Below are 12,621 nucleotides of genomic sequence, written 5' to 3'. Positions count from 1 at the left end.
TCCTGCACGTCTCCTACATCCTATCTGTTACCTCCTTGATATCTCTCAAATCCATCCTCACAGACACTAACCTTTGTTAGACCCTTATGACCTCTCCCTTGGAGTAATGTAATAATCTACTAATTTGTCTTTCTGCTTCGGTCTCTTTCTTTGACTTCAGCGATTTTCAACTGGTGTGCCATAGCAGAGACACTGGTATGTCGCAAGAATTGTGAAAGCACACAATACTTGATTATTTAGTCAGGGGCACTGATCTCTTTTCCCTTAGATTGTCAGAAAAGAAATGACAACAGCCAACACAACAACAGACATCCAGTGTGAGTGAATCAAAACTACACCTAGCTTTTGTCAGATCAACAAAAAATATATATTTTGGTGTACTGTGGAATTTTAGTAATTAATTTGGTGATTTTATATGCCATGAGATGATAAAGGTTGAATACAGCTGCTCTAATGATTAGACTGGTGGATTAAGTCTAATTCCTCCTCTATACTTATATAGAGCAGTATGTCTAAAATGATGTTACACCTTTGCTGGAAACATTCCATGTGAGGGTCACACTTTAACTGGACACATACTACTTGGCCCTGACCGAGCCCTCTCTAGGCTCCATTAGCTGTGTCAGACCATCACAGGGTCAAGCACGGGCTCTGCCCCTACTTGAGAATCATAGAATCTCCTTAAATGAGAGTCACTTAAATGAGAATCATAAAACTATGACTTGCTGTGGGGGTTAAATTAGAGAAATAAATTGATTTGGCACACTGTAGAAGAAAATAAGTATTTATGTAATAACAAAACAACTGTCTGGCTCCAACACCTGTGAATTCTTCACAGCCCTTATTTGCTTATAGACTCAATGCTTTGTTAGATACTACGCAACCTGAGAAGAAACTGAGCGTTAAGCTGAGCATCCTAGGACCAAGCACAGTGCCTGGTACCAAGGAGACACCCAAATGTGCAGGAGCAAAGTGATATCTCAAAAGGAGTGAAATCCCTGAAATTAGAGGGGAAGGAGACAGCAAAAAAAAATGGCCAGAAATAGAAAAAATAAAATCACCGAGTATAATTTTCTGCCAGGTCCTTGTATAATTTCATGTTTTTAACTTTGTGCTAAACAAAGAACTTTGTGTCTTGGGTGGCTCTTCTTTTCCTCATTTTATCCAAACTATACTTGCCAATTTAATCCACAGATGAAGTCATTAGGAAGACCAGGAAGGCAGGAAAGCAATGAACATTTCACAACTTTTCAGCGTGACTCTACGTTCCCGAGCAGAGGAGAACATCTCCTCCAACACTGAGTGACTTAAAGAATGCTTTCTGCACATAATCTCAGCACTGTATGTCAAGTGTTGAATTCCATTCCCTATAAACAAACGATACTGAAAGATCAATAGAATGTAACTCTCAAGGGTGACGCAAATCAACACGTTCTAAAGAGATGCAAATACCTCTTTTCCTTTAGACAGGAGAATCTCCCCCACATGTACACTTCACTGCTTCCTGTCTGCCCTACAAAAATCTAATTGGAAAAACAGTAGGGTTGTCATATTTCTGAAGTATATAACTGAAATTCAAGAATTTTTTATTTTATTTTGAAGGTGATTCCTTGGATATGGATTAAGGTTCTCAATGAACTAACTGAACATTTTTAAAGTGGCATTTCATTTCAAACAGCCCAAGAAATGGTTTTGTCCCAAATATCCAAAATTCTTGCTACAGAGATCCAAACAAACAAAAAATGGAAGCTTGTCAGAAATGACAAAAGATGGTATGGTTTATAGTATAATTATTACTATTTCAAAAATTTACACATAATAGGTAAAGGCAATAAAATAACCATTCAATGTATATTCAGAGATTATGCAAAACTGAATTTAGTGCTAAAATGTTATTTCTTTTAAATAATAGTCCCCCAAAAGGGTTTCTCTTACTAGCATTAGGATGAAACTTACAAAACTGCTGATATTTGACTATTCTTGACCTACAAAAATGGTAATTTTATATTCAACCCTTTCTAAGCTGGTATTTTGAACTTTTCCTGAAATGTATATTGTTTATTTAGAGTCCATATTTGCACACACTTTTGTTAGAGCATTCCCATATGAATTGTAGTTAATTGTTCATTAATTCTTACTCTTACACCACATTATGAAAACTTGCAGACAGAAATCATTTCTCCTTTATTTTTCTGTCCCTGGAGTCTAGTTCTGTCTGGCACACAGCAGTTCCTGCAGCGATTCGCAACAAGAGTAACATATGTTTGAGAATGGAGTGATTGGTCAGGAAAGAACACATAAAAACTGAAAACCAAGTACATGCAAACTTCATTAAAATGTGAACTGCTCCAAAGCTTCATGTCTACTGTTAAACCTAAATATTTCTTGAAGGTACAATAGTTGGACCACTACTACTCCATACCGAAGAAATACTAATAGAAAATTTCCTTTATTTAGAGAAATACCCAATTGGAGATCTGTGTTTCTCTTGGGTAATACCCAATTACCCAATATGGAGATTTGTGTTTCTCTTCCTTACTTCCTTTTAATGTTTGCTTAAGTGCAATATCCTGAGGCAAAGAAGGTGCAGGAAAGCAGAAATGCTCTAGCTGGTCATTTTACTCCTTACTTACAATTACTCTGATGAGATGGGGGGGATTTCTTAAGAGATGATGGCTCTAATTGTTTTAATAGGGTTGTAAGATGCCTGGATTTCAATCTTTGTTTCTACAGTCTTAAAATTTTGACTATCATTTTAAAATGTGTACTCTCTTTTAAAGTTTTTGAAATTAAATACTGTGCTCTCTTGCAAACAAAGTTTATGTACAGACAACTCTGTACTTCCTAACTCTAATAATTGAGTAAGAGAAACCAAATTACAAAGCATATTAAAACTCAAAAATTCCTAAAGGATAAGAGAAAGATGACTAATGTTTCTGAGAAGGGTAAAAATACTGGGGAAAAATTATTCAGAATTTCATAAGAAATCCTAACAAAGGGAGATGTGAGAGACTAAAATTAGCCACAGCTCCTCTGGGTGTTCACCAAGGCCTCAGGAAGTCCTTATGACTATTACACTTGCTTCGTAATTTAAAGTTCACTCCAATTCATTAGAACTTCAACCTCAACTGCAACATTTATATCTAAATCCCTGATACTATCATTATAGTAAGATACTTCATATTCAGTCAAACTAATAATACTGTTCATGAGTAGAACAAATTCTACTTAATATTACCAAATGAGGGCTGGTTTACAGCAGAGTACCACTGTCACATTTCAACACCACAACTAACAGCACTCTAATTAATCTTGAATGCTTACCGGCAAATCTTTAACAACTGCCATTTGATGGTATGTGTCATGTTTTGATTTCTATTTCAATTTGATGAAAATAATTTAGAAAGGTAAAATGACAAAGGATAGAAATTGCACAATAAAAGAGAATTTTCATAACGACTGCAATCATCACAACAAACCATCCATGTCTGACTATCTGGTCACTTGTTACAGCTGATTTCACGGGTCACTTATTGTGAATTGATACACAGATGCTAAAAACCAGGAGGGTAGACAACTCGATTTGCTTTACATGATTAACTCGCAGCAGCTGAGCTCCACCTACAGGCAAGGATAAGATTCTTTACAATAAGCTTTAAAATAAGATTTTCCAAAAGACGAAATGCAACTACCCCAAACTTTCAATTGACCTTGACGTGAACATCAGAATAACCGGCATTCTTTTTAAGCATTTCTATGGTCCCACATCAAAAATTCTGATTGACTTCATCAGGTGGGGGACCACTTGTTCTCAGGTAATCCAAATATACAGAAAAGGTTAAAAGACACTGATTTAAAACCTTAACAGCACACATCTTTAAAAAACATCAGGAAGACTCAAATATCACATTTTCCTTCCTCTAAAATACTTGATATTCACTATCCTGACCCTCATTTTTTTCAAAGACAGATACTAACTTTAGTTGATATAAATGTCTAATCCCTGTTAAACTGCACAAAAGATCTGAGGTGACACCAGAACTTTTATGTCCACTTTGGTATTATTCTGGGCCTCAGACATAATCACAGGTGTGTGTTTGGCGGGGGGGGGGGGGGGGAAGTAGGGTACTTAACCCTGGATGCACATTAGAGTACCTGCGGCACTTTCATAAAGATTACTGTCCTAAATTAACGTATGTTTTAGAAGTTAGAGAAGGGGTTACTCCTAGGAGATGAGGGGGAAGTAACTGAATGGGGCCAGACGGGGACTTCTGGGGAACGGCAATTTCGTTTTTTGATCTTGGTGATGGGTATATGGTGTATATGTGGTTTGTAAAAATGGAGCAAGCTGTTTGCTTATGGTATATGCACTGTGAAATATAGTTTATACAGACATATTCAGTATGTATTGACGCTTCAATTAAAGTTAAAAAGTGAAAAAAAAAAAGGATATGCCCAGGCTTCACTGCAGACCAGATGACGCAGACTCTGTGGGAGGGAGGCCCAAGTAGCTAATGCAGACCTAATATTAACCTAATGTGCAGTCGGGAATGAAATCTAGTGAATTTAATGCTCAGTCAAAAGGGAAAACCATTCCTTGATGAATCATAACTGTATTCATTTGTTTACTCAAACACTCATAACAAATACTTCAACGACCAATTACTGTGTGCATACTATACTAGACATAGAGCAAATAGAGATAAATAAAACAGTCTCCAAAGAAGCTCAGTCTCAGCAAGGGACAGGCAAAGCAGTAAATCCCATGTGATAAACACAAGCAAGTTACTTACAAGACCTGGAAGAGAAAGTGATTTGTCAATTTGATTCACTCTTTGTTTTTCCCGATTTGCACAAATATTTAGGTGCCTATGATGCTTGATCAGAGATACAAACAAATGGACACAATCTCTGCCTTTAAGAAAGTTACAATATAAGTATACAAAGAAGAAAATAAGGTATAACCTAATGTCATACTATCAGAGTGTGAGGATGGTGCAATAAGAATGCCCTGGGGAGCCAGAGGAGGTACTACTAAGTTGCTGACTTTGGAGTCAAGATGATATAAACTTGAATTAGTCTAGCAGCAGTGGGGATAAAAATTAGTATTTTAGAGGAGTGCTTCTCAAACTTTAATGTACATACAAATCACCTGGGGATCCTACTAAAATGCATATTCTGAGTCACAAAGTGTGGCGTGGGGCCTGAGTCTCAGCATTTCTAGAAACATTCCCAAGGGATACTAATGCTGTTGGTCCACAGATCACATTTTAAGAATAAGGTTCATGAGGAAGATGGGTTTCGAGAGGGTAGATAAAAAAATTGTATTGCACAGGCACCAAAAACCCCCACAAAAACTGGCAAGCAGCCATTACATTTGCTAATTAGATGGCCAAGTAGTGTCAGTGGAGCAGAAAGCTAATGCCGTTTATATTCAGAAATAAATGTGAAGTAAGGAGGTAGGGACAGGAAATAAAATGGACTGCTTTTGAGTTTACTCTGGAATACTGGGGGATGCTTAATGACAAACTGAAGGGAAGAAACCAGTGAAGAGAGTGTGGACAAAAAGGGGTCACACAACAAACCTGACAAACTCAGGGGAGGCCTGCGTGGCAGCCTTGTTGCCTCAGAGACCTAAAGTAACCACAAAGGATGGTCTAAAATGAAAATTTATTAACTAAAAGCAGTTTATGGCAGGTAGTCATGTCCTAGGCTAGAGTCTTTCTTGACCAAAGTCAGTCTTTGCCTTAACTGAGCCTGTCTGTTGTCTTGTGGAATCTATGATAACATGCCTTTGGAATGTCGACTTTCCTTTTTCTGGCCCCCCCAATGCACAACCACCACACCAGAATGGGGCCACAAATCCCTCAGTGCTGTTGTTATCATGTTAATTGTTGACTGATAACTATCTTGTACCCACCGATGTAAAAACCATATGTCTATCATTTTACTTTGTATTCAATCCCAGAGGTTTCCCCTACCCCCACCCTACTTCCCTTTCTCCTGCCTCCTTAATCTATCACCAGTGGATTTCATGTAAACCCACTTACCATCTTCTCTTTTGGTTCTAATGTATTAAGTGAGATGAAAACTGCCATTTTGCAGAGCATTTCCTCAATCCGTTGAGGCTTTGCTCCTTGAGACAACTGTCATCAGTTTGGCTCAAATAAACTCACAAAAATTCTCTACTGCTGTGAATATTTCTTATGTTAACAAGAGAAAACCGAACACAAAAGAAAGAGGATGGAATTATTTTGGAAAGACAGAGATTCCTCTCCCTTTAAAGTGCCAGATAAAGATAAGCTTTGGCCTGAAAGAATAAAGGTTTAAAGAGAAAAGAGGAAGAGTTGAAGAAGTTATTCCTAGTTCCCAGACAAGGAAGCCAGATGACCTGGTGAGAGTGGGATCTAGGTTTGAAGTGCGCACAGGGGCGTAGCTGATGAAAAAGCACTGCGGGCACAGCTAAAGCTGGGCTCCTACTTGGCTGCGTGATTCTGCTCATCTACATCCAGTAGTCGAGGCAGCAGCTTAGAGAAGGTGCTCTGAATAGGGAAGAGTGAGGCTGATGCATTTAGAAAAGGGGGGAGGCTAAGGACGAAAATCCTGAAGAAGTCACAATACGTATAATGAGAAAAAAGAAAAAAGAGAAGGTAGGAAGACCTACGGATTTGTTTCTCCTGAAACCCTAAGTACTTTTCAACAAAACTAGAGGCATTGCTGAGTTTACATTGTTAGGGAAATATTCTATTCTATGTACATTTGTTGAAAATTATATTGTTAAATACCATCTCCAAGCTTAAATATTAAATACTCAACAAACCTGCTTGTAGGTTTAACATACAAAGTGATAAATAACTTTAACAGATTCCAGATGTTTCTTTACCAATAAAAGCAATACCAAAAAATTTCAGTACATTTATACTTTGAATGGCCCCTTGCCTAAAGGGCTGGTATGCTAGTCTAGTCCCTGATCCCTACTGCTCAAATAAAAATTGGCCAAAAGATAATAGAGTGCTCCAAGCACATCCAGATGAAAAGTTTGTATATACCAAGAACACTGAATTTTAAACAGACAATGATTTCACACTGACATCCTATCTGGCCGGCAGCTATTTCCATTATAATTCAGCTTAGGCCAAGCAGTGATTTTTCCTTTAAATATAATTATCCTTTTCACCACATTACAATTTTTTAAGACTCTTAGAGGTTTTCTGTTCTTTTTTTTTTTTTTTAACATAAAACTAACCTGAGACTTAAACTATAGTGAAGCTAATATAACTGACCAAAAGTACTAATGGTTTTGGAAATTTTTTGTACTTAAAAATAAGTGATCATAAGATAATCATGAAAATTTATAAATAGGACAGAAAAACTCTATTTTCCCTTAGAAATTCTGTACTTCTCCTGATCTCCTAATTTTTCTTTTATTTCTCTTTGTAGGTAGGAGAAGGGATAAAGAAGGGAGAGGAGAAGATGTGAGTATTGGAAATTTGGGAAAGAGAACAATTACAAATAGATGTTTGGTGTTTACTAAGGCCAGTTGTCCCCAATAAGCTCATTCAGTTCTCCAACTTTGCTAAATTGTAAGTTCTATTAACTGCAGAGTATATAAATATTTGAAATTGTATTAAGGCCAACAAGATAAAGTTGAGGACTTCAGAAAACATTTAAACAAGAAATATTTGATTCATTTATTAAAATTCAAAATATGTTTTCATCATATTATAAACCCAATTCATAGTTCTTAAAAATCAGAAAACACATGTTTTGAATAAGACGGAGAGACCATATCCTTGATTATATTCATGTTTGACCAAAAGTTACAGAGGAGATGAGGGGCTCAGCTTGTGTATGATGTACAAGCATCATACACAAGCACCACACTCTTCAATTAACAGTGGCCCAAGTTAAATTGCTGTATTAAAATGATTCAAGGTGATTACTTGTTAGGTGAACGTTGTTGGAAAACAACATTCTAAGTACCCTTTCTGAATGCAAAAGTTATCAGTGGAAACTTCTGGGAATTACTTTTCTGGTTACATAAAGGAAAAAATTAAGGGAGCTAAGCAATGAAAACATGGAAATACTTTTTAAGTTTTTTATATGAGGTTGAGAAACATAACATGTTGTTTATCTGTAGTTTGATCTATCTTACCCCCAAATGTAAGCCATCCAAAGAAAACAAATACTATTACTTCTTAAAGCAATATTAATTAAAATATATATCATTAAGTTGTAATAACAGAATCACAAAGTTTTTCAATTAAGTTGAATTTCAGGGGAATAAAATGTTGAGTTGAAAATTCAACAACTCTTTATCATCAGACACTTGCTGAAATTTCTTTTACAACACCGCTGAGATTGGGAGAGGTATACAGTTAAGTCAGACTTGAAGACGTTTTTACAAGTATTTATGCTCACACACTTTCTTAACCAGTTTTGACAATTTTACTCACCTAAATCTGAAGACACCTTTTTTTATTCTACACAATTACTCTACTGCTCTCATTGATATTAAATAAACACAACCTTCACATCTAGCTATTACATTGCTTGCCCCATATATAAAAATTGATAGAGAATTTTAAAGAAGAGATCAGAGAGAAATTAAGTGGAATCTGACTCATAGGACATTGGTGTAATTACTTTAAAACTGGTCTATTTTCTTTTAGGCCTCCAGATGAAGCCTAAAAATTTAGCACAAATGGTACATATATCAAACATTATAAAGACAGTATTTAAAAATGAGTTAACTATCCTGCTGGTGTGGCTTAGTGGATTGAGTACCAGCCTGGTAACCAATGGGACCCCGGTTCAATTCCCAGTCAGGGCACATGCCTGGGTTGTGGGCCAGGTTCCCGGTAGGGGGAGTACAAGAGGCAACCACACATTGATGTTTCTCTCCTTCTCCCTCCTTTTCCCACTCTCAAAAAATAAAGAAATAAAATCTTTTTTAAAAAGTTAACCAGAGGACTCAATCTTACTTTAAAATGAAGCATAAAAAGACAGATACTCTGATACCTAGAAGTATAATAACTCACCTGCGGCTACCTGATTTCTTCTCTTCTCCTTCTCCAGCTGATTTAACACTTGGGTCCTTTTTTAACTTTTTTGCAACTCTTTCTCTCATCAGGCTCTTTTCATCGCCATCAATATTTTCATCATGCTCTGCATTTTCAGATTCTCCATCCTGTAGAAATTGAAATGGAGTATTTGCTGGGTGTTCCATTTTCCCTTTCGCTTTCAGAGGTCCATCTCGGACTCTCGGTGCACCCTAGGCCAGATTTAGTTTTTGTTTTGTTTTGTTTTGTTTTGAATTAGTAAGGGCCTAAAGAATGTGCTACAGGTAGGAATATTCCTGTTATCTGTTCCAGGTGAACTATGTAAATGTGAGATACCCCAGTCAATGTCTGCTCAAGTCACACTCAGCCCCTCTGTGCAGCAAATTGCTCCTTTTGTATCACCAGCATCCTGACCTTAACCAGGGGTTAATTCAAGTAGAAGAGGAGGAGGTGGGACAGCTGAGATTTCTTCCCATAATCTAAGTCACAGGTGGCAAACACAAGGCCCATGGGCTGGATCCGGCCCTCCACCTTGTTTTATTTGGTCCGGCACCTGGTTTCTACCCACCTTCAGCGTTGAGCTCTTACTTAACTGTGAAAGAGTAGTTACGTTAATACAGTCCTAAAATTATATTCGGCCCTTTGAAGACAACTGTCAGGCTGATGTGGCCCCCAGTGAAAATGAGTTTGACACCCCTGAAATAAGTCATAGCCATTATTCCTCTTCTCAAAACCCTCCAATGGATCCCCAAGTCACTCAAGACCCTATGCAATCTGTACCTCCCTGACATAATCACTTACAACTCCATCTCAACAACACTAGCCAACTTTGGAGTTGCTGTTCTCTCCAGCCTTAAACATTTTTATTCCATGTATCTGCATGGCTTGCTCTTTAATCTCCTTCAGATCTCTGCTCAAATGTTACCTCTCCATGATACTTAATCACCCTAATAAAAATGGCAGAACTACCCACCCACCTCCAGTACTACATTCTTCTTTGTTTGCTCCCCAAAGCATTTATCACCTTCTGAAATACCATACATTTTAATTAGTTATGTTTGTTGTCTCTCTTCCATAATTGTAGGATGCACTCTATGAGGGCTAATATTATGGATTATTTTACTTATTGCCATATCTTCAGCTTTCAGAAGACTTCCCAGCAAGAACAGAGAGAGCGAATGGAGAGAGAAAGGAGGAGGAAGAAAGTAAGGGGAGGAAACAACAGAAAGAAGATGCTACACCAAGTGCATCTTTTTCTCTTGTGTTTCTCTGAAGCAAGATTCTTAACTTGAGGTCGTGGACCTTTTGAGCAGTGGTCCTCAAAATCCGCGCATCAGGCTAAGTAAGAGGGGACCTGAAAAACCCAGAATTGTCTTCTGGAGGGCAGGCCTCTTGTAGCACAGACTTCTCCCTTTAGATGACTGTTCTACGAACCCATCTGCATCAGTGTACCAGCTGGTGTTGTTGTGAGAGGCAGCATTCGGCTTCGGTGAATTTTTTAAAAAGACTCTTTCGGTAAGTTTGCCCATTTCATGATGGGTGATTTATCAACGCACCTGCCTACATGGTGCTGAGGGTTCAGCAGTTTCTGACCAAAAACAGTATGACCCCTATACCCCACCCTCCCTATTCACTGGATCTCACCCTGAACAATGTTCTTTTGTGTCCCCAGGGGAAAAAAAGTCCTCAAAGGAAAATGTTCTGCAGATGTAAAAAAGGTAAATCAAAAAATGGCAGAAGCACAAAAAGGCATCAGAATTGACCAGTTCAAACACTGTTTTGAGCAGTGGAAATCAGTCTTGATAGACACATTGCATCAAGTGGAGAGTACTTTGAAGGTGACTGAAGTTTAAACATGTAAGAATAAGTACACAATTTAAAAAAAATAAATTTTGGGGTTTTTGGGTCCCCCCTTGTAGAACAGACTGTTGCTGAGAAAATGTAAAATTCTCCCAGTCTTTCCAAATCAAGTATCTAGGAATAGAAATTGTGAATGTTTTCAGTGAAATGTTTAAGAAATTCTTTAGCCCTAAAAGTGATAACCACTAACCTAGGTTTCCCATGCTTAGTCCTCAGGATATCTAAAAAAAAATCCTGGCAAATTCATTAAACTGTGTTTGTGTTTGTAGTGTATTCTCTGGAAAGAAGACGTACAGTCTGAGTGATTGCAGAGGACCTGGGACACAAAGCAGGTCCGAGAACACACACTATCCTTGGATGACCTCCCCCCACCAGACCGTGAGAACAGATCTGTACTTTAATGTCGGGCCTTGATCCAGCCATCTTCTGACCCATATTATTGCTACCTGGGCATCTCCAAGTTCTCTGAATCTCAAAATGTACAAAATTAACCATGTTATTTTTCATCTTTCTCCCCACCTCAAGCCTACTCTTTCCTGTGGTTGTCCCAGACTCGTCTTTCTCCCTCACCTCGTAACATCCTGTGAGTCACCTCTTAGACTACATATTTTTCAGGTCTCTTTCCCATGTCATAGCTGTGGTCTTATATCATATTGTCCTCTGTGATCGCTGCCCAAGAGGTCTCCTCGATTCCAGTCTACTTCTTCTAATGTGTCCTCTACAATATTGCCAATAGTGACCTTCCTAAAACGTCTCTGACCATAGCACTCTTCTTTTTAACTAACACCATTTTAATGGTTCCTCATTACTTTTGAAATGGAATTTAAACTCCTCACCATGGCCTACAAAGCTGTTTCATATTTGGCCTCACCTACCTCTCTGACCTCACCCCCTCTCACTCCGGTCATGACACTCCAGACACACTCGTCTGCGTTCAGCTCCAGGTACACACCAAACTCTCTCCTGTTTCCGAGTCTTCTGTACACATAGTTTCTTCAACCTCCAACACTCTTCCTCTCTGCTGTTCACATAAGGCAGGTTCCTTCTCAAACATGAACCTCAGCGTGTACTTTCTAAATAGGTATAATCTCCCCTTGTTACCATGCTTTGTGCTGTTCTCCACGCTAAAAGAACTGTGCCCTTTACCACGTTCTTTCTTTGATCTAGTCGACTCCTAATGCCTCTACAACACACAACACAATCACCTCTTTCAGGAAGGTTTTCTCGAGTAGGTTAGATATTCCTCCTTTCTCTACTACACATTGTCAGAAAGAACCCCCTCTTTTGACTGTGGTAATAGACGTCAAGCCGTGTTCATGCGTAGGAAGTTATGTACATCCTACTGAACTACACGATGCACACAGATCAGTGGGTTTTTACATAAAGTGACAAGTGGTTGACTTGAAAAACTTGGTCACTTATATATAAAGGGAATTCTGCCTCCTGTTTTACCAGATTTAAGCCAGTACAACTGAAGAAAAATATCACTATAGTCGTGAAAGAGAATCTCCTGAAATGTGTCTGAAGAAGGAATGCTAACTACTATAAATGACTGACACAAGCATTTCCCATACATCATGGATATACACGCATCAACATTTCAACTTTCCACATAATAAAATAACACCAAGACATCTGAATTTTGAGTATTCAAGTAATGTTATATCACAGGGAGAAAAGACAGGCTAGAAATCCATAT

The 12,621-nt window shown here is 38.0% G+C and overlaps 1 protein-coding gene across 1 annotated transcript in view; it reads right to left on the bottom strand.

Annotated features, from left to right (window-relative positions):
* The window catches only part of CWC27 (CWC27 spliceosome associated cyclophilin), a 184,706-nt gene that overhangs the window by 129,999 nt on the left and 42,086 nt on the right, over positions 1-12,621 (bottom strand). The window contains exon 10 of the mRNA XM_037150808.2: positions 9,042-9,190. Within this exon, the coding sequence (XP_037006703.2) occupies positions 9,042-9,190 (149 nt within the window). The remainder of the gene's footprint in view (positions 1-9,041; positions 9,191-12,621) is intronic.

This window comes from Artibeus jamaicensis, unplaced genomic scaffold (genome assembly GCF_021234435.1).
Source record: "Artibeus jamaicensis isolate MK-2021 breed Jamaican fruit bat unplaced genomic scaffold, CSHL_Jam_final scaffold_369, whole genome shotgun sequence".
NCBI lineage: Eukaryota > Metazoa > Chordata > Mammalia > Chiroptera > Phyllostomidae > Artibeus > Artibeus jamaicensis.
This window is presented reverse-complemented; position numbering and strand designations above follow the sequence as displayed.